Source organism: Paramisgurnus dabryanus, chromosome 4 (assembly GCF_030506205.2).
Source record: "Paramisgurnus dabryanus chromosome 4, PD_genome_1.1, whole genome shotgun sequence".
Taxonomy (NCBI): domain Eukaryota; kingdom Metazoa; phylum Chordata; class Actinopteri; order Cypriniformes; family Cobitidae; genus Paramisgurnus; species Paramisgurnus dabryanus.
In genome coordinates, this window is record NC_133340.1 from 51,826,621 (window position 1) to 51,849,121 (window position 22,501).

General features: G+C 36.3%; 1 protein-coding gene across 1 annotated transcript; it reads right to left on the reverse strand.

The window, feature by feature from the left end:
- Positions 1-8,716: 8,716 nt before the first annotated feature.
- Positions 8,717-21,268, reverse strand: LOC135786112 (uncharacterized). The gene is made up of 4 exons (XM_065295811.2): positions 21,155-21,268; positions 16,945-17,978; positions 10,291-14,952; positions 8,717-8,756 (listed from the first exon to the last, which is right to left on the reverse strand). Exons 2-4 carry the CDS (start codon positions 17,976-17,978, stop codon positions 8,717-8,719), a joined length of 5,736 nt encoding a protein of 1,911 aa, XP_065151883.1. The 5' UTR covers positions 21,155-21,268.
- Positions 21,269-22,501: the final 1,233 nt, after the last annotated feature.

Sequence of the window (22,501 nt, forward strand, 5' to 3'; positions counted from 1 at the left end):
TTCTTTTTCTTTTTCTTTTTCTTTTTCTTCCTCCGCCATTGCGGTCTATGGCAGCCTATAGAACCGTACGTAGGAAAGTTATGAAATTTGGCACACTGATAGAGGACTGTCCAAAAAGTCTCCACAGCAAATTTGAAGTCTGTATCTCTAACCCGCTAGCGCCACCAACAGTCCAAATTTGCACTTATGTATTTGCCTATAACTTCTGACCCGTAAGTCCTAGACACTAAATTCTTGTAGCCTCTGATTCCTTGGCTCAAGACGATTCGATTGGACCCTATGACGTCATTTTCCGTCATGAAAAATTTTCCGCCATTTTGATTTATTCATAAAACCTACTTTTGCGAACTTGTCCTAGAGCTTTTGCCCAATTGCCACGAAAAATGGTATGTAGCATCTAGAGACACTCAGGGCAAAAGTTATTAAAAGAATTTTGATAAACCATTCCGTTTTCGTATAGCGCGTCAACAAATTTTACGTAGAGCCCAAAAAACAGGTTTTAGTGTGTATCTTCGCCAATCTTATGTCTATTGACGCCACACTTGGTAGTTGTGATGCCAGTGAGGATCTGAGGGGGCATGCAGAGTTTCGTCACAGCACCACCTAGTGGTCATACGAATGTTGTGCATGCTTATAACTTTGGCTCTGATCTGTGTTTTTTCACGGGACTTGTTTCGCTGAAGTCCAGAATAGTTGCCGAGTCCAATCTTACCAAACATGCCAGATTTCGCCTTACGGTTAGCCCTGCGCAGCAAAACAGCACTTAAAAAACACGCGCGAATATCTCCGCGAGCGTAATTCTGATCGACTCGAAAACATCATAGGAAGAATATTGCATTACCTTCTGAACAAAAAGTTCTATTGGCGTTGTATTAAAATTTTCATCAGAAATGGCCGAAAATTGCAAAAAACGAAAAATTACCTTTAAATTTTCTGTTTTTACACATAAATGGTTATAACTTCGTAACGCAAAGAGATTTTTTCACCATATTTGATACGCTGATGTACGACCACAGTCTGAGGCTACACAAAAAAAATTGTATGCTTGCACCACTAGTTGGCCTTATAATTGAATAAAACCTTTGAAATCAAGCCACCCTATGGTCATACAACTGTTTCTTCACTAAACTAAAGTGTATAGTCATAAAACTAGCAAGATGTAACACAGTTATGACCTGAGGTTGCATGCACGAATTTTGTCATTGCGCCACCTACTGGTTTTGAGACAGAATATGGCATTTTTTTGGCCTAAAACTACTGCAACAACACATCTAAAACCATGAGTCATCATGGATTATTCCTTTCATGGCTTTGACTATAATCACTAGTGGATGTCCATTTACTCTCTAGCAACCAATGAGAATACCTTATCAACTGTTTTTGCAAGAGTTTTTTCTCTGCATCAGAACATCGCAGAGACATGGGGATGGTCTCTTTTGACTCTTTTAACTTGTTGTAACATGTTGTGACCCATGTTTGCCCACTGTAAGCATCACATACATGTCCTTCAGTGCTCTAATGTCCCATGATTGTCAATAACCGAAGGACAGTTGCAGTAGACAAGAACATAGATTATTTTTGTTGATTACTTTGCATTTTTTCATCTGAAATCATTAGGTTTACCTAAGTTCTTCAGTCTGCTTATCCAAACGCAACTTTACATCCTTCTGTGCCCTTTTCGGCTTGACCCCGGTGATTGCTGCTTGCAGCTATATTTAGGGGTCAAGCCCCGAAGGGGCGAAGACCCCTATTGTATTTGTTAGTTTTCTTATTATTATTATTATTCTGCTTCTTCTTCTTCTTCTTCTTCCGCCATTGCGGTCTATGGCAGCCCATAGAACCGTACCTAGGAAAGTTATGAAATTTGGCACACTGATAAAGGACAGTCCAATGTGTCCCCATAGCAAATTTGGAGTCTCTATCTCAAACCCGCTAGCGCCACCAACAGTCCAAAGTTGCACTTACGTTTTTGCTTATAACTTCTGATCCGTAAGTCCTAGAAACGAAACTCTTGTTTCCTCTGATTCCTTGGCTCAAGACGATTCGATTAGACCCTATGACGTTATTTTCCGTCATTAAAATTTTTCCGCCATTTTGAATTATTCGTAAAACCTACTTTTGCGAACTCGTCCTAGAGTTTTTACCCGATTGCCACAAAAATCGGTATGCAGCATCTAGAGACACTCAAGGCAAAAAGTTATTAAAATAATTTCGATAAACCAATCCGTTCTCGTATAGCGCGTCAACGAATTTTACATAGAGCGCAAAAAAACAGAGTTTAGGCTGTATCTTCGCCAAACTTAAGCCTATTGACACGACACTTGGTACTTGAGATGCCAGTCAGGAATTGAGGGTGCATGCACAGTTTCGTTGCAGCGCCACCTAGTGGCCAGACGAATGTTCTATACGCCTATAACTTTGACTGCGATAAAAGTATTTTCACGGGACTTGATTTTTTGGAGTCCTGAGTGGTCGCCGAGTCCAACGATACCAAACATGCCAGGATTCGTCATACGGTTAACCCTGTGCAGCAAAATAGCACTTAAAAAACATGCGCGAATATCTCGCCGAGCGTTATTCCGATCGACTCGAAAACACCATAGGAAGAACATTGCGTTACCTTCTGAACAAAAAGTTCTATTGGCGTTATATTAAAATTTTTATCAGAAATGGCCGAAAAATGCAAAAAACGAAAAATTACCTTTAAATTTTGCATTTTTTACACATAAATGGTTATAACTTCGCAACGAAAAGAGATTTTTTCACCAGATTTGATACGCTGATGTACGACCACAGTCTGAGGTTACACAAAAAAAAATGTATGCTTGCACCACTAGTTGGCCTTATAATTGAAAAAAACCTTTGAAATCAAGCCACCCTATGGTCATACAACTGTTTCTTCCCTAAAATAAAGTGTATAGTCATAAAACTAGCTAGATGTAACACAGTTATGACCTGAGGTTGCATGCACATTTTTGTCATTGCGCCACCTACTGGTTTTGAGATAGAAATATGGCATTTTTTGCCTAAAACTACTGCAACAACACATCTAAAACCATGAGTCATCATGGATTATTCCTTTCATGGCTTTGACTATAATCACTGGTGGTTGCCAATTCACTCCCTAGCAACCAATGAGAATACCTTATCAACCATTTTTGCAAGAGCTATATCTCTGCGTCAGAACATCGTAGAGACACGGGGGTGGGCTCTTTTGACTCATTAACACCACTGTAACATTTTGTGAGCTGAGTATTGCCACTGCAAGCACCACTCATTTTTACGTCAGTGTTCTAGTTATCAATGCTCGTCGAAAGAGAGGGAGAGATTTCACTAAATGAGAACAGCTTTTTTGCTGATAACTGTTATATTGTTTTGTCTGAAATCAAGAGATTTTCCTAGGTACTTTAAACTGCTCATCCGAAGTCAACTTTACTTTCTGCTGTGCCCTTTTTGGCTTGACCCCGGTGATTGCTGCTTGCAGCTATATTTATTATTATTATTCTGCTTCTTCTTCTTCTTCTTCTTCCGCCATTGCGGTCTAAGGCAGCCCATAGAACCGTACGTAGGAAAGTTATGAAATTTGGCACACTGATAAAGGACAGTCCAAATATTATCCACAGCAAATTTGGCGTCTCTATCTTAAACCCGCTAGCGCCACCAACAGTCCAAAGTTGCACTTATGTTTTTGCTTATAACTTTTGATCCGTAAGTCCTAGAAACGAAATTCTTGTTTCCTCTGATTCCCTGGCTAAAGACGATTCGATTGGACCCTATGACGTCATTTTCCGTCATGAAAATTTTTCCGCCATTTTGAATTATTCGTAAAACCTACTTTTGCGAACTCGTCCTAGAGTTTTTACCCGATTGCCGCAAAAATTGGTATGTAGCATCTAGAGACCCTCACGGCAAAAAGTTATTAAAAGAATTTTGATAAATCAATCCGTTGTTGTATAGCGCGTCAACAAATTTTACGTAGAGCGCAAAAAAACAGATTTTAGGCTGTATCTTCGTCAAACTTAGGCCTATTGACACGACACTTGGTACTTGTGATGCCAGTCAGGAACTGAGTGTGCATGCACAGTTTCGTCGCTGCGCCACCTAGTGGCCAGACAGATGTTTTATACACCTATAACTTTGGCTGCGATCAACGTATTTTGACGGGACTTAATTTTTAAGAGTCCTGAATAGTCGCCGAGTCCAACGATACCAAACATGCCAGATTTCGTCTTACGGTTAGCCCTGTGCATTAAAATAGCGCTGAAAAAACACGTGCGAATAACTCCGCCAGTGTTATTCCGATCGACTCGAAAACACCATAGGAAGAACATTGCATTACCTTCTGAACAAAAAGTTCTATTGGCGTTATATTAAAATTTTCATCAGAAATGGCCGAAAATTGCAAAAAACGAAAAATTACCTTTAAAATTTGTGGTTTTTACACATAAATGGTTATAACTTCGCAACGAAAAGAGATTTTTTCACCAGATTTGATACGCTGATGTATGAGCAGAGTCTGAGGCCACACAAAAAAATTGGTATGCCTGAACCACTAGGTGGCCCTATAATTGAACAAAATATTTCATATCAAGCAAGCCCTATGGTCATACAACTATTTCTTTGCCGAACTAAAGTGTATAGTCATGAAACTAGCTAGATGTAACGCAGTCATGACCTGAGGTTGCATGCACGATTCTGTCATAGCGCCCCCTAGTGGTTTGGAGATAGAAAATAGCTAATTATGCCTAAATCTACTGCAACAGCACATCTAAAACCATGAGTCATCATGGATTCTTCATTTCATATGGCTTGGTCTATAATCACTGGTGGATGTGAATTTACTCTCTAGCAACCAATGAGAATACCTTATAAACCGTTTTGAAAGAGCTTTTTCTCTGCATCAGGACATCGTAGAGACATTGGGATGGTCTCTTTTGACTGATTTAACTTGTTCTAACATGTTGTGACATGTTGTGTTTTATGCCACTGCAAACATCACTCACATGTCCTTCAGTGCTCTAATGTTCCATGATTGTCAATAACAGAAGGATGATTGCAGTAGACAAGAACATAGATTATTTTTGTTGATAACTTTTGTGTTTTTTTCATTTGACATCATGAGGTTTACATAGGTTCTTTAGTATCCTTATCCAAACTCAACTTTACACCCTTCTGTGCCCTTTTCGGCTTGACCCCGGTATTGCTGCTTGCAGCTATATTATATTATTCTTCTTCTTGTTCTTCCGCCATTGAGGTCAATGGCAGCCCATAGAACCGTACGTAGGAAAGTTATGAAATTTGGCACACTGATAAAGGACAGTCAAATGTGTCCCCACAGCAAATTTGGAGTCTCTATCTCTAACCCCCTAGCGCCACCAACAGTCCAAAGTTGCACTTACGTTTTTGCTTATAACTTCTGATCCGTAAGTCCTAGAAATGAAATTCTTGTTTCCTCTGATTCCTTGGCTCAAGCCGATTCGATTAGACCCTATGACGTCATTTTCCGTCATGAAATTTTTTCCGCCATTTTGAATTATTCGTAAAACCTACTTTTGCGAACTCGTCCTAGAGTTTTTACCCGATTGCCGCGAAAATTGGTATGTAGCATCTAGAGACCCTCACGGCAAAAAGTTATCAAAAGAATTTCGATAAACCAATCCGTTGTCGTATAGCGCGTCAACAAAATTTTCGTAGAGCGCAAAAAAACAGATTTTAGGCTGTATCTTCGTCAAACTTAGGCCTATTGACACGAAACTTGGTATATGTCATAACAGTCATGACCTGAGGGTGTCTGCAACGTTTCGTCACAGCGCCACCTAGTGGTCACGAGATTCGAAAAATGTATATTTTCGCTTATAACTACTTCAAACTTGAGTCTAAAATCATGAAGGTGGTCTTGTTAGATTCCTTGAGGCATGCCGAGTCAAACGATACCAAACGGTTTTCGGTCGGCCATTTTGGGTGTCGGCCATTTTGAATTTTCTCATTAAGTTCAGTATTTCACAAACAGAATGGCGTATCGCTACGAAATTTGGCATGGTTCATCAGTGACATATTCTGAGCGCACCTATAAATCTTTAGGACGGCGCCACCTAGTGGTCAGGATATGTAAAAAGAAATTTTTAAATCTTTATATCATTTGATTAAATTGCCACACTGACATAAGACTTCACTCTATTGATTCATTGGCTCATGCTGAGTCCGACTGTACCAAATATGTCTGAGTCAAACCTACTTCCTGTCGGCCATTTTGAATTATATTGAACACTTACTTTTTCGAACTCCTCCTAGAGCGCTCGAGTGATTGGCTTGATTTTTGGTACGCATCATCTAGAGACACTCCAGACAAAAAGTTATCAAAAGCTTTTCGGTAGACCTATCCGTTGTCTTATAACGCATCAAAGAATGCGAGGGCGAGCACGCCAAAATGTGTTTGAGCCTGTATCTTCGCAAAACTTTTGCGTATTAATATGAGACTTGGTATATGTCATAACAGTGATGTCCTGAGGGTGCATGCACTGTTTCGTCACACTGCCCCCTACTGGTCACGAAATATAAAAAATGTCTATTTTTGCTTATAACTACTGCAAACTTGAATGTAAAATTATGAGACTGGTCTTTTTTAGATTTCGTGACGCATGGCGAGTCAAACGATAGCAAATGGTTTTTGGTCTGCCATTTTGTGTGTCGATCATTTTGAATTTTTCTTTAAGTTCAAGTATTTCAGAAACGCAACTGCGTGTTATGAAACTTGGTATGGTTCATCAGTAACATGTTCTGAGAGCACTTGTAAACTTTTTGGCGCCCCCTTGTGGTCATGAGATTGAGGCTTTATCTCTGCATCTCTTTATCGCATTTACACCAAATTTGTTGGGTGTCATCACAGTCAGAAAATCATGAGATTTATTTTTCTTTTTTAATTGAGTCAACTTTTGGTCAATGTTTGATTTAAAAACCTTCATCCAGTAGTGGAGAAGTGTAACACTTAAATCATAAAAAATTTAAGTACAATGTGTAATACTACATAAGAAAGGTAACATATTAAAAATTCACAAAGAGCATACATGTTATTTTAATAGATATACAATATGTGCAGTAAAGATTAAAATGGATATGAGGCTGTATATTTGTAAAGCTTTAGTGTATACTTATGATGCTTGATTTATCTCATCACAGTTCAGATTTGAGGGTAGGTGCATAGTGTCATCTCAGAGCCACCTACTGGTGGGAAAATATGTAAAATAACTGTATTTCCTTGTAATTCATGAAATATTTATTTTGTCAACTATTTTAATATTTGTTCCCTTCAGTTCCTGGTATACAAAACAGTCAATAAATATAAAGTAACGGTAAGAAGAACACTGGTAAGAAAAAGCAGTAATAATAAAATGTTTAATAATTAATACAGTGTTTACAGAATAAATTAATGTAAAATTACTTAATATTACAGAGGTGAAATAATGCACAGATATGATATATATGGACAAAAAATGTTTATGTTTCTAATTTTGAGTGAGTGTAAACAAGGGGTTCTCAAATGTTTTGTGCACAGGGTCCCCTTGTAAGGAAGACAAATTAAGCATATTCTTCCTTTAAAACATTTAAGATGATTACATTTAAGAGATTATTTAGATGGTTGTTTAGTTGAAATTACATTTGATTTGACAGTTATACTGGTTAAATTATTATAAATGTTTTAATAAAATCAAAAGTAGCATGACCCACATTGTTCTTAGATTACCCTTCTTAATAATGCAAGGCAATTATATAAAACAGATTATTTAACAGATTCTCTGGCTAAACATTTAGAGCCTCCAGGGGTTCTCAACTCACACTTAAAGTTTTAGGATCTACAGCAGTCCTTTGCTTGATATGCACAACCACACCCACAGTATTTGCCATTACATTAATATACATTCACATGATATATTTATAAAGCTGCAACTGCAACGTATATGTTGAAATGTTGTATATAGTATATGATGCATATACTGCAATGTTTTATAAATAAAAAATAAAATAAAGTGACAATAAACTAGATATCTGCATGTATATGTTATATCATGTTTGTCTTGTAATGTTAAAGAAATTGTTCTTCACAATGTGATAGAAAATATTGAATAAATGTGGCTTGGTAGTCCTGTCCTGTTGTAAGCAGCTCTGGACATTAAAAAGGAATAGCCTGGATGACCAGGATGACTACTGTGTGTCATACTGATGTAGTGTTGTGTCCACCATATCACACCTTCCTGAAATTGACTGTAGTTGACCAGAAGATGAATGTTCAGCTGTGGTATCTTCATATACATTCTAAAACATAAAAGTATAAAAATACTATTTAGTTATTAAAAGGATGAGAAAACACGTATATAATTAATAACAAAAAATAGAATAAAAAATACTAACCTTAAGTGTCAATGTACATCCTTGTTCCATCACCACACATGAATAAATGACTGAAATAAGTACTGTTGAAGACGAATAAATGTTGATTGGTAGATCTGTTGTGTTGTAACGACAGTTGATGTGAATGACATTAAAAAGGAAGTCATCCCGATTTAGTAGTGTGTTCACCATAGTACATCTTTCTGCAATAAAAGAAAGCATATTATTATGTTATTATTTGTTTAGATGAAGTAAAAATATAAAGGCAAAACAAATTTATATAACAAGATTCTGAATAAAAATACACCTACTGTTTGTAAAATGGTAAGTGTCAACTTGATGCAGAGTTGTGTTCACCAAAGTACATGTTTCTGCAATAAAATAAAACATATTATTATGGTGTTATGTATTTTGAAGTGAAAGATATAAAGGCTAAACAAATTTATATAACAAAAATATGCATAAAAAAGCACTTACTTAATGTAAAATGGTAAATGTATTTCTGATGCACAGTCTTCTTTTTGCTGTATTCTGCTGTACATCAGTTGAAGACAGATGATGTTGTTGTTTCATGTAAACAATAACATTAGAATTCGATTTTTTCAACCACTAGGTAAAGGTTGAGCTGTGGTTTCGGCATATACATTCTAAAACATAAAAAGTAAGTAATGATTAATCGGTAAAAAATTAATGATGAGCATGTGAATTATAAAAAAAAATATGAAGAATAATTCTAACCTTAAGTTTCAATGAACGATTCTTCAATCACCAACAGTAGTTATCTCAGTCATTTAGTCATGTGTGGCATTGGAATATTGGCTGAAATATTTTTCTTAGACGTCAAAGAGTCACATGTAATTGTTTAACAGTGGTTAAGAAGCATTTTTGTACATAAAGTCAAGATGATTTTTGGCTTGTATAAAATAAAAATAAAAAAATTCTTGAACTGTGCTTAAAATGAAATAAATGTAGAAAATAGGTGTGGTTGTGATAAGAACTAAAACGTGCAAAACGCAGCAGATTACAAAACAAAAACACAAATAAAAGTAAATGAATAAATCAAACAAGCAAAGGACTGCTGAAACAAACAGTATAACTGTCATACACCAACCCCTGTCACCTCCCACCCAGTGTCCCCTACCCTTACATGCCCTTACCCAGGGAGCCGCTGTGATTAATTCCTCCCTAACCTCCCACCCCAATGGCCAGCGGAGTATTTATATGTACTATTACAATAGTGACATAAGTATAGCCTGATGGAAGCTGTAGTAGGTTTGTGCAACCTCAACATGTATACATTTAATGTCTTTTGTGTACACATGGTCTATTAATGTACCCTTTTCTGTAGTAGCAGTTTTTATCTGTTGACTGTATCCATGATGTTGCATCAATTTCACAATTGTGGATGAAGTAAAAAGATCTTCATTAAAGTCTCCCATGATTATTTTCTGTCCAGGATGCTTCTCCATTTCATCAATAACAAGTAATAAGTGCTGTCGAAACAGATCAGGATTATAAGAATTTGGTCTATACAAAACTGCAGCAGTCAAACTGACACATGGAATTACAAAGTATAAGCATTCTAAGTTGGAGTACTCAGGAATAAACAAATTACACTCAATGTTCTCAGAACAATACAATCCAACACCACCTCCTCTCTGATGTTTTAATTCAGTATAAAGTGCAGTGCTGTTGTCATAACACTTAGATCTTGGGTTGTGTGAGAACACATATCCTGGTATCTGTGGTTCTTGGTCATTAACATTTAGCCATGTTTCTGTCAAACAAATACAATCAGCGTTCATCAGAACTGTATGTGACAGGACATCCTGAAAGTGAGCTTTTAGACTTTGCACATTAAACAGTGCTATTCTAAATGTACCAAAGGATTTACTAAAACTGTACTTATCCAATTTTATTTTTGTCATATCTTTCAAAGACAACTCGATTTTTTCATTACAAAATATGACAGATTCTTTAAAGTCCTCAATGATTAATCCACTAAGAGACCTAACTCGGCTTAAAGCAACATATGCTTGTCCTGCTGTAAAGATTTTATTAAGTGAAACAACAGCTTTATCTACTGTGAGTCCTTGTACTTTGTGAACTGTACATGCCCATGCCAATCTGAGTGGAAATTGCCGTCTTATGCCACCAGCATTTGTGACCTGGTCTTCTTGTACTTCAATTACAGTTGAATTTGGAAAAAGTGTGTAACGCTTTTTGCATCTTTGAACTTTCCCAACAGTTGGATTATCAAACTCTACATAAATAGCTGATGGGAAATCATCATTATCTTCACCTTTTTTCTGACTTTCACTTATGTGGACAACCGTACCAAAAGCTCCATTGACAAGACCGTCAGCTACATCAATATTTTTCTTTAACATAACCCTTGCTCCAACACCCAAGGAAATGCATTTAGATAGACATGAGTTGAAAACTGTAGCGTGGTATCCAACTTTACGTTCCATTCTTCCAGTTTTTGAGTTTCTGATATAATCCTGAGCATTTATACTAATTGCATCTGGACAACACTCATGTAGTCTTTCAAGGTTGTATTTATCAACCTCGCTATTTGTAGCAAATATGTGAAGGTCATTACATCTCTCCCCTGTTTCACATTTTTTCAACACATCAATATCAGTAGTGATAAGATCTTCACTTTTCTTATGAACTCTCAGGCGATTTAACATTCCAGCAAAAGATGCATCTTGTTGTCTAACAACTTTAGTTAATTCAGCAAGCTCAAAGTTGCTTTCCCATAGGTTGACTCCTTTTGAATCAGCATAAAGAGCAGTTCCTTTCACAGGTGGTAACTGATAGAAATCACCCACAGCAATAATGCTGACTTTTCCAAATAAAGAGTAATCACCAGTTTGTTTTATTTGTCGCAGCCTTCCATGAATGTATGACAACAGACGATGGTCAACCATAGAGACTTCATCAATAATCAAAATTTGCAGGTTACCCATTTTGATACGTAAAGAATTTATTTTGTCATCACTAAGCGGTTGATATGGCAATCTGACGTTTGCACCAATTGAAAATGTATTATGAACAGTTGAAGCACCAACATTAAAGGCTGCTACTCCTGTCGAAGCTGTCAAAAGCACAGTAACATCATCAGGATTTTCAGACAGCTGAGATAACAGTCTGCAAGATTCATAGTGTATTGCCTTAATTAAATGACTTTTTCCTGTGCCTGCTCCACCAGTGATAAACAATCTGATAGGTTCAGGGTTTTGTCCAAGTACTTTTTGTAAACACCACTGACGGACTTTATAGAATATGTCAGACTGTTCCTCATTTAATGATCGCAGTAAATGTAACGCTTCATTTCTAGGCAATGTGGTATGGTTTGTTTGTACAGTAGAAATAGTTTGTTGGTTTCCTGTAAGATCTGGAATAAGGTTTTGAGTGTTATCTTCATCAGGCAATACTTTATTCTTCATCAGTTCCATACATTCGTGACGTTCTCTTTCAGTTTCAGGACATATTGCAGCCCAAGCATCCTCTAAATCTATATCCTTCTCCAAAAGCTGTTTAGCTCGCTCTAATTTATCAGAGTCCTTTTCAAACAATTCTCTGTTGCAATCAACAATTAATTTCACATTTTTCATTCCAGAATTAGTTTTTATGACACCACTGTTGTAGTACTCCTCATATGTCTCATAGTTGCTTGGCTTCAAGTGACAGTCATCATAATGTGGTAGAAAAAGCTGCAATAGTGAATGATAGTATTTTTCTGGATCTTTTGTGGGCGAAAATCTCGGATATCTGACAACAGCTGGCTCGGTTCGTGTTCTTCGTTTCACATAACCACAGTTTTTATTGAGTTTAATAACTTCAGTTTCTGCATTTTGTTTTTGTGACAAAACTTCTGATTTTGTCAAAACTCTGTACTCAGAACAAAAACTGGCAAGACAAAGATTAAGTAGTGGTTGTTTCTGTGGTCTGTTCGTATACCTATCAACAAAACTTGTCATCCAAAGACTGCTTTCATCATCAGACTGTTCTTTCTTCACTTTATTCTTAAGCACATTTAAAGGCAAACTCATCTTTACAGGATTTGGTCCTATTGGAATAAATTGTACTTTACGTGAGCATTCCTTTAAATGCATGCCTGTCAGTCTGTACACCGCTTCTTGCGCGGAAATTTCGCGGCTGTGCAAATAAACACTTCCCAATTGCTTTAAAGATGCCTTAGCTTCAAGATTTCCATTCATAGCTTCATTTTGCGTACGTTGAAGCAAAAGTCCCATTTCTTGTTCTGCTTTTGTAATGTAGCTTAGTATATAAACTACTACAGAAAAGGCATCTGTGACATACTGAATATCCATATTTCCTTGCCAAGCACGCAGTAAATCTCTGTTATACTGGTTTACCCAAATATCTTTTGGATTTCGTTTCAAGACAATGGATTTCTTTTTAGAACATTTGTTGTATGCTTTTTCAAAGACAGCCTGACAAATACCCACAGAAGAGAATAAATCATCAGTTGAATCAAAAATCACATCAGAGTTTAAAGCATTTTTGATTTTTTGTAAAATGGCATTTGCTGTGTCATCTTCATTTTTCCCTTTAAACTCGTCCGCATTAGATGCTCTTGTAATAAAGGTACGGCTAGATGGAGGTCTTGGAAAATTAAAACGACATACTGTATTTTTCTTGCGACATGTTTTTGAATGTCTTGTACTGTGCTTCTGCACACTGTTTACTGTTTCAAAGAGTTCTATGTCTTGTTCTGGCGGTGTCTCACAGGTGATATATGTGTCAATGAAATCAGCAACCACAGGATCATTAGCTTCATCATCATCATTAAGCTTTGGAGCATTTTCCACCCAAAACAGACAGTGAACGTGAGGAGAACCACGTTGTTGGAATTCAACACGATAAAAATAGTCTTTTATTTTACCGATAGGTTCAGCTGGTGACATAATGACATGTTTCAAAAAACAATGCCATCTGTGATCAAACATTCTTGCTGCAGTGACAGGATTTTTTCGTATAAGTTCGCATTTCTCAGCCCAGGCAAGTTGATCTAAATTGATTTGTTTGCCCTCTTGTTTAATAATGGTGTTCAACATTTCAGGCCATCTCATATCAGCAGAACTAAAAGATGCAAAGAATGTTGGTATGCCAATTTGTCTAATTAAAGCAAATAGATCTTTCTGTGTAGACATCCAATAGGGAGGGGTCCCTCTGACTGGTCTCAAAAACTTATATCCTTCATCAAACTTAAGTATTTTTTGCAAGGAATCAGGATTTGTCAGCATATCTGGTGTCAGCTCTGATAAACTACCTTTTTCAAAACCTTTTCGTAATGCAATTGAGACATTGGACAGAATTTGTTCAACTTCTGATATATACTGAGCATAAAAAATGAAGTCTGAATTCTGAGCAAAACGTCCATCAGCATTTAATATTCGTGCATTCAGGTATCTTGACAATGTGATTTTTTCTGGTCTGTCATCGTGAAATGTTGGACCACCAGTCGGATAGAGAAAAGGGAAGCACTTAGCCTCATTGGTTTCATCTGATAATAACCTGACAGGACTGTTACCTTCACCTGGTGCTACATTTAGTACATCATGAAAATGTTGATCAATTATTTCTGAACCAATGTCAACAGGCTGTAGTGATGTGTCTGACAAAAGTCCACTTTGCTCCTTGATATATGTAAGATCTTCATGTGATTCATCATTAGCTACCTTATCATCGTCACTGTTATCACAAACATTATCTTCCTGCATTTCATTACCATCAGCCTCGTCAGGTTTATTCAAGTTGTTAATCCACTGCTCATTAAACTGCACATCTTTATACATCTTGTTGTTTTTCACCAAATATACTAAAGCATTTCTGACATGATCGGTGTGGACATATTTAAATTCATAATGGCCTTTGTATGTCAATTTTCGTTTCAGTTTGATTTTTATCATATGATCATCACATTCATTTCGTGGAAGTATGTTGGTCATGTTTGTAGTATTAACCGGAATACAGACAACAGGTCCATGGCAACCCCTCTGCCCACCTCTGGGAAGACATAGCAATTTAAGAAAAGGAATATTGAGTGATATTAGATGTTGTTCCAATGAGTTTAGACATTTTAATTCTTTAGGAATGTCCTCCAAATGCATATTGTTGGCAACACTCTCTTCAGGTAGTTGTCCTCTAAGGATTTTTCGATGGCATGTATAACATATCCACAAATTACAGGCTAAATGCCCAGATAAATTACAATTATCCTCACATTCAGTGTCACATACATGTAAATACTTCAGTGTGATGCATCTTTTACTTAAATCAGCTATGTGCTGTCCTTTTTGTTCATAGCAATCAAATTTACACCCAATAACTTGTTTTCTAAACAATAGCCGATGACATACACAACAAACACATTCTGGACCACTGTTGACTTCTTGATGAAACCGACTAATAGTAGCATCAATGTTTGTTTGTCTTTCTCTTTGTTTTGCATAGATTTCACATCCTTTCTGTATTTTACTCATGCGAAAGTTTGCATCATTATGATATTTATCCTTAGAATATTCACGAACACTGGCATTAAAAGTGGGATTTGTGCAATATTTATGTTTAGAATATTCACGAACACTGGCATTAAAAGTGGGATTTGTGTTGTATTTATACTTAGAATATTCACGAACACTGGCATTGAAAGTGGGATTTGTGTTGTATTTATACTTAGAATATTCACGAACACTGGCATTGAAAGTGGGATTTGTGTTGTATTTATACTTAGAATATTCACGAACACTGGCATTGAAAGTGGGATTTGTGTTGTATTTATACTTAGAATATTCACGAACACTGGCTTTAAAAGTGGGGTTTGTGCTATATTTATGCTTTGAATAGTCACATAAGTTAGATTTAAAGACTTTGTTGGTTTTGTATTTGATCAGAGAATATTGCCTAACACATGCTTGAAAATCAACATCTGTGGAATACTTCTTCTTTGATCTTTGACGTTTTGACAGCCGAATGTTAATATCAGTCTTATATTTATTTTTAAGGATTTGAAGTTTTCTCTCCTTATATTCAGTATCATGACAATACTTATTTTTGGACATTTCAATCTTTTTCTGTCTGTATTTAATATCATCATATTTAGTTTTAGACATTTCTTTTGTTTTCTGTCTGTATTCAATGTCTTGACAATATTTACTTTTGGACAATTCTATCTTTTTCCGTCTGTATTCTGTGTCATCATAGTATTTAGATTTTATACTAAGTTTTTTTCTTTGTCTGAAATCATTATCACTGTGATATTTCTCACGCTCTCTTTTACATTTTGGCTTGTCTGATGTGTTATTTAACTTTCTTTTTCGTAAACACTGTGTAATGCTTTCATTACCCCATCCAGCTTTGCATGCTCCTGCACAAACATTTCTTTGATGTTTATGTGTTACACATGTGACCATTTCAAAGTGATTTTCATTACAGTGCTTCAGATATATAGCATTATCTGTAAATACCTGATCAGTTGGTGCATGTACATTCCATCTGTCATCATTGAAAGTAAAAATATTTGTTTTCAGCAAATCGGCCGTACAAAAAATGTCTATTTCTGTGGCCCACGATCCAGAATAATACATTTTACGCTGTGTCAAATAATCTTTAACCGATGTGTACTCTTCTCTTAAATACCTCATAAATTTAGAACTGTTAGCTTTAAGGTGTTTCACAACTTCACGTCTGATTTTCAGGTGTTTCTCTTCATTGCCACATACTGCATGTGCTACACATCGATAAAAGCAGTTGCCGTCTCCTTTGATACTCTTTGTTTTACATGGTTCTCCTAAAGAACTTATATTTGTACCCTGTACACTGTGGTTTTCATTAGTTAAATGTAAGCGTGCACACAACGCATCTTGATTTGCAGATGTTAACGGCTTAAAACTGAACTCATTATTTATAGTATCTCCAATGATGATGTCATCTGTGAGTACATTCTCATTTAACAGGACATCTGTCAAATCAACATTGTCTTGTGTATTTGTCAAATCAACATTTTCTTGTGTATTTTTCTTATAAGGCAATTTTTCTTTATCCAATTTGCATACATATAGCTCTTGTTTACTGTTACCATCAGTACACTTACTTAGCTTATGTTTCCTCTTTGGTGTAGTGCTTGTGGCACTGCATTGACTAGTATTACAAGTTGTGTTAGCAGCTGTGGGTTTACCAGTTGCTGTTGCTTTAACATCCATCACCTTGAGTTGTTTCCTTTCAGTGTTCAGTGAGACAGCAGCAATAACAGTTTGATTATTCAACTGACTATCACCAAGTGGTTTAGGTGCATTTGGTTCCTGATTGCAATCTTTTATGCATATGCCTTCTGTAGGTCTCGAGTCATGGTACAATAATTTATCTAGATCTGTTGCACTTTTTACATCATTAACATTTGTTCTGCTTTGACTATTAGGGACTGAAAAGGCACCTGCATTTCTGTCACACAAGCTTGGCTTGATTCCTGTTACCTCAAATGGAATATATGCATTGCCAAACCTATTAGCAAAGTCATAGAAATACCTGATAACATGATCAATGTTGCTGTAATAAGCTACAAAGCTTGTTGCAGATCTGTATTGTTGGCCATTAATGAAACTGGTTGCATGTGAATCTACAATGGCATACAAATTACCTTGTTTTATAATTGCACATGTATTGGCAGCAATAGTTACCAAACAAGCATCAAAATCACGCAGCGATCGCTCCACTGCTACATGAAATGGCATTGCAAAATCTCCCACTTCTGCATCATACTCAAAAACATCAGTAAAGCCACCGAAAGATGAACCAAACTTTATTTCAAAATATTTGTCACAGTACGTACATGTTCTGGGAAGTTCTGGAATCAATATGTATTCACACTGGCCTTTTCCTATTTGCCTTGTATTTTTTAAAACAACATAAAGGTCATTTCCCTTATTCAGTACATTATCCAAATCTGCAGTTTGCCATGTCAAAACATTTTTTACACAGTGCTGAAGTACAGATGTTAAACTGATAGCCGCACACTGCTTATTTCTTGTACTACCAAATCGCATATCGTCTTGACTGAACGATCCTCTTATAACTGATCCATCCAGTACTTTATCAGCTTCATTGGCAGATACCTTGTCATTCACATGCACTTTCTCATTGACAGTCTTATAGGCAGTCCCATGGACTTTCTCAATGACAGTTTTATTGGCAGTCCCATGGACTTTCTCAATGACAGTTTCAATGACAGTTTCAATGACAGTTTTATTGGCAGTCGCGTGGACTTTCTCATTGACAGTTTTGGCAGTCACGTGGACTTTCTCATTGGCAGTTTTGGCAGTCACATGGACTTTTTCATTGACAGTTTTGGCAGTCACGTGGACTTTCTCATTGGCAGTTTTGGCAGTCACATGGACTTTTTCATTGACAGTTTTGGGACAATAAATTGTCGGTATTGGAGCACTTTTGAGAGGAGGCCCAACCTCATATGCGGGTCTTTTTACAAGAGGCTCAACATGGCTGACAACAGCCATGCGCCTCTTAGCCGCCTCAGATCTCCGGAACCCCTTTTTACGTGGCATCTGCAAAAACATAACAACAAATAAGAAACTGTTAATACAAAAATATTATGCATATACTCTTCATTTTTTTTACAATGTTTTAATTTATTGACATTGGTGTACTTAAAGGGATAGTTCACTTTAAAAAGAAAATTCTGTCATCATTTACTCATCCTCATGTTGTTCTTAACCTGTATGAATTTCTTTTTCTGATTAACAGAAAAGAAGTTTTTTTGAGAAATGATGGCAAACACAGACAGGAAGTGACCATAGACTTCCATAGTATGAACAAAAAAATATGTTGGAATTTCCTGGATATCGTCAGCTGTGTGCTTAAAATCATTTATAAAATTTTGTCTTCATTTATCACAATACTTCCAAAATATTTTTTCCTACTATGGAAGTCTATGGTCACTTACTGCTGTGTGTTTACCATCATTTCTCAAAATACCTTCTTGTGTGTTCATCAGAAAAAAGAAATTCATACAGGTTTACAACAACATGCGGATGAGTAAATGATGACAGAATTTTCATTTTAAAGTGAACTAACCCTTTAAAAGCTAAATTTTTAGTATTGTATAATACAGGATACTAGAATACTGAACAAGGAAACGGCTTCACTGATGAAACGTGCATGACAATTCCTTTCGCTATATAACGCATCTCTACTAGTGAATTAAAAACAAAAGAAATAGAAGGCATTGCCCAGAATAAGTTTTACAAAGTAGTAAATCAGGATGACACCAGTAAGTACAGGCTATATAATTTGTGTGTTTAATTTAGGCTATTTATTTATTTTTGTCCCTGTGCGCTGATCGGAGACGTGTTTTACTGTGCTGATATTCTGAGAGCTTTCTAGTCTTGCGGCAGTCATCAGCAGCGCCTTGCATCGCCCAATCAGCAAATGATGGGCAAGTGCCTTTTTACATGTACTTAATTTAGTGTATTTGGATAAGGGCTGTGCATAAAAAAAACCTGCAATTCTTGTGTGTGTTTCATAAGTAAAGTCGGTTCGGTGATTAATATTAAATCGCCATTAGCTGCTTTCAGATGGAGCAGCATTTACTATACAGAGCCGTAGTTCACAGAGAAATTAGGCAAAATCGGGTTCATAATTTTAAAAAATGTACTCCGATAACCTATGCGCTTTTGGCTAGCTTCTCTGTGAACCACAGGTCTGTGTAATAAATGCCACTCCATCTGAAAGCAGATGATGGCGTTTTACTTCATCTTTACTGATGAGACACGCATTACAATCGCAGGCGATTTTTTGCGCAGCCATAATCCAAATACATTGAATTAAGGCCATGTTAATGTCCTGATGGTTTGTAATATAATCCACTAGCTAGCCTGCCTGTAATTTCTCTTTCAGCATGTTTGCTTGTGCTTTACAGAATCACAATTTAAACTTCTGAAACGTTTTCATTTTTGTATCTACGTTCAAGGTTCTAATGTATTACGTTCATATAAGGCACAAAATTAGTAATCATCTTCTCCGCTTTAGTTTTTAGTGTCTAATATTACATGATGGTCTTGTCATAATTATTAAATAACATCCTAAAATCTTTTCTTTTCCATTTTTAAACACTGCACCACTTATAATGTATATGTCATTACATTATATACAAAAAATAAACTTGTTGATTGATTATGTTTACACATACCATTATATGGTGTATAATAAGGTAAATGTTTATCAACAAATATTATTCTTTTCTAAAGCTAAGTCAAACACAATAATTTAAAATGTTGTTATGGGGTATTTTTTAATGTGCATGATTAATTTGAATTTTTGAAAGCCCTAAAAATACATGATTTCATTTTAGACTGGTCTTATGTTCTGCTTTAGAGATAAAGAGACAGTTTCCTACACCGGGCTTATTCTAGTACACGACTAAAATGTATGTTTGATCTGTCTTAATTTAAACACACTTATATATCTTAACATATATCAGTGCCATTGTTTTTGCTCAAGACGCACACCATTAATGTTTATTTATAAGGTTTGTTTAAAAAACTACTTAAATGTCCTAATATAACCTAGTAATAGGCCTAGTGCTGGATTATTCTAAACCATGTCAGGAAACTGCCCTATGATATAGCTCTATGATTTCCATTTTAGGTTGTTTACTGTATGTGCACTCTCAGAAGATAATTTACACAAGCTGTCACTGGGGTGGTACCCTTTCAAATAATACACCTTTGTGAAGAGTGCATAATAATGGGTACAAATGTACCCATATCTGTATTTATTTTAAATGTATGCAAAAACGTAAAAGAACAACTTACACCACAAACATGGTAAATATTAGGGCCCATTTAAAGGGTATCGTCCCAGTGACAGCTTTTGTACCTCTTATTCTGAGTATGTATGCATGATAACAGAAAGGAGTAAGCACGCGCCTTCAGCCATCTTCCTGCCAGTCAGCTTGCCTCAGACTGAAAGTAATACATGACATATGACACCTGCTGCTCTGTGATGTGACGCGCGTTCAACTCCGGTAAATTCAGGCAGATAATACATTCAGTTGTACTCTTTGCTCTCTCTCTAACTACACTAACTGATTTAATTACAAGAACATATAAAACAATGTTTTAAGTTGGTGCCGCTGTGGGCAAGTGATCTAAGCAAGACATAAAATATCCTTTTTAAAACAACATGGTTTCCTACACACGTGATTTACAAAACCGTTAAGTTAGTTGCAACCTTAAAGTTTCAAAGGTTCACAGTTACCTTATTTCATTATGTGCCATAAATAAATAAGACTTATTACAGTTATTTCATTCGCCGGTGTCTCAGGGTGTTATTTGGCGCTTACTGAGTTATTTTTCTACTTTTGTTGTCGTGCGCGAGTCCAGGTCAGACTTTAGGAGAGGCTTCATTCACTCGGAGAAAAAACGCTTTTAACCATCAAAGGCAGCGACAGATCTCTAACAGTATTAAACAGCCATTTACTTGCAGCATATTACATTTCTTCGTAAACTAACATTTTCTATAAAACTGTTATTGTTCGAAACATTCGGTGTTTTAGCAGCCTTTCAGTATGATTTCGGAGGCCCTAACGTTAGTTATTTGGTCGACGGAGTTTCCAAACTACTCAATACACACATTCATCGTCGTATACGTGTAAAGCATTGCATAACAATTGCTATTATTTATTATCTCGATATCACTTCCGATAAAATACATAACTTACCTTTGTTTAAGAACACCAGCAACTTTATAATACACGTCAACACAGCTTATACACCAACGACGACAACGCATGCGTACAGTAGTGATGAATCGTTTGCAACGAGCCTGCTCTGACCTATTTGCATGTGGCACTCGATGCGTCCAATCAAATGGAAAGACAGACTAGGACTATACCATTATGTTAAAGAAGAAAGGGGGAAAGACGCTGCAAAAATCAGTGTAGTGGTACAGTCCGAGTACACAAAAGGCTTGTTCGACTTCACCCGGCGCCGCAAGAACCGACAGCCAGATGACGTCAAAGTTCCGCGAGAGCGATATAAAAGCAAACTCCTCGTATGATTTCGCGAATCGCTCTCGCGGTACTTTGATGTCATCCCGCTGTCGATTCTTGTGGCGCCGGGTGAAGTCAAACATGCCTATTGCGATAGAGAGAGGAGGGGGAGCCGGATTTAAATATTATTATTATTCTTTATTCCAGACACATAGATCCATATCAAAAAGACATACAAACATACTTATTTAAAAAACAATACACACAAGAACGGAGGGGAAAAAAGACATTTAAAAAAACATACAGCCTTTTGCTCCAGTGCTAGGTATAACTCTCGCTTCCAGAAATGAGAGTTACACCTAGTGTCACTCAGTTTAACATTGTTTAACACACGTATAATACTGTTTTTCGAATCCCTCAGCCTACACATGAAGCTATAGATATACTTCCTTAACACAGCATTCAAGGTGGATACATTATTTGACACAAACAGTTGGCATGCACTTGTCCACCTTGGAAGCTTGAGCAGGATTCTCAGCGCATCGTTAAATGCAACTTGGAGCTTTCTCATTTTAGCATTGGTATAGTTACACCACAGGTGGGCTGTATAAAGAGAATTACAATATGTCCTAAACAGAGCTATTTTAATATCATCTGTACACATATAGAATTTACGTGCCAGCATATTAGCTTGTCCGTACAGCTTACAGCACTGCCGCTGCACATCATCACTCAAATCATTATATCAAATCAAATATAAGCGCGTTGGGAGAAAGTTAAGGCATTTAACGAAAATAAGAAGAAAGTTAAGTCATGAGTGAAACCTAAAAACACTACTTTTGTCTATATTTATTATGTTTATTTGCTGTAATTCTGTGTTAATTGTTCAATTGTTTACTTAAACTTTTATCATAATGTCAAATAATAGGCTTAGGCTATCTGTGTATTTTTTTCCAAACAAAACATTACAAAATAAGGCTTTTATATAATGAAACAATTGATACAACAATTGAATACCAACAAACCATTCACAGTTGCTAATTTGGCCTAAAAAAGAAGTATCCCAGTGATCGTAAA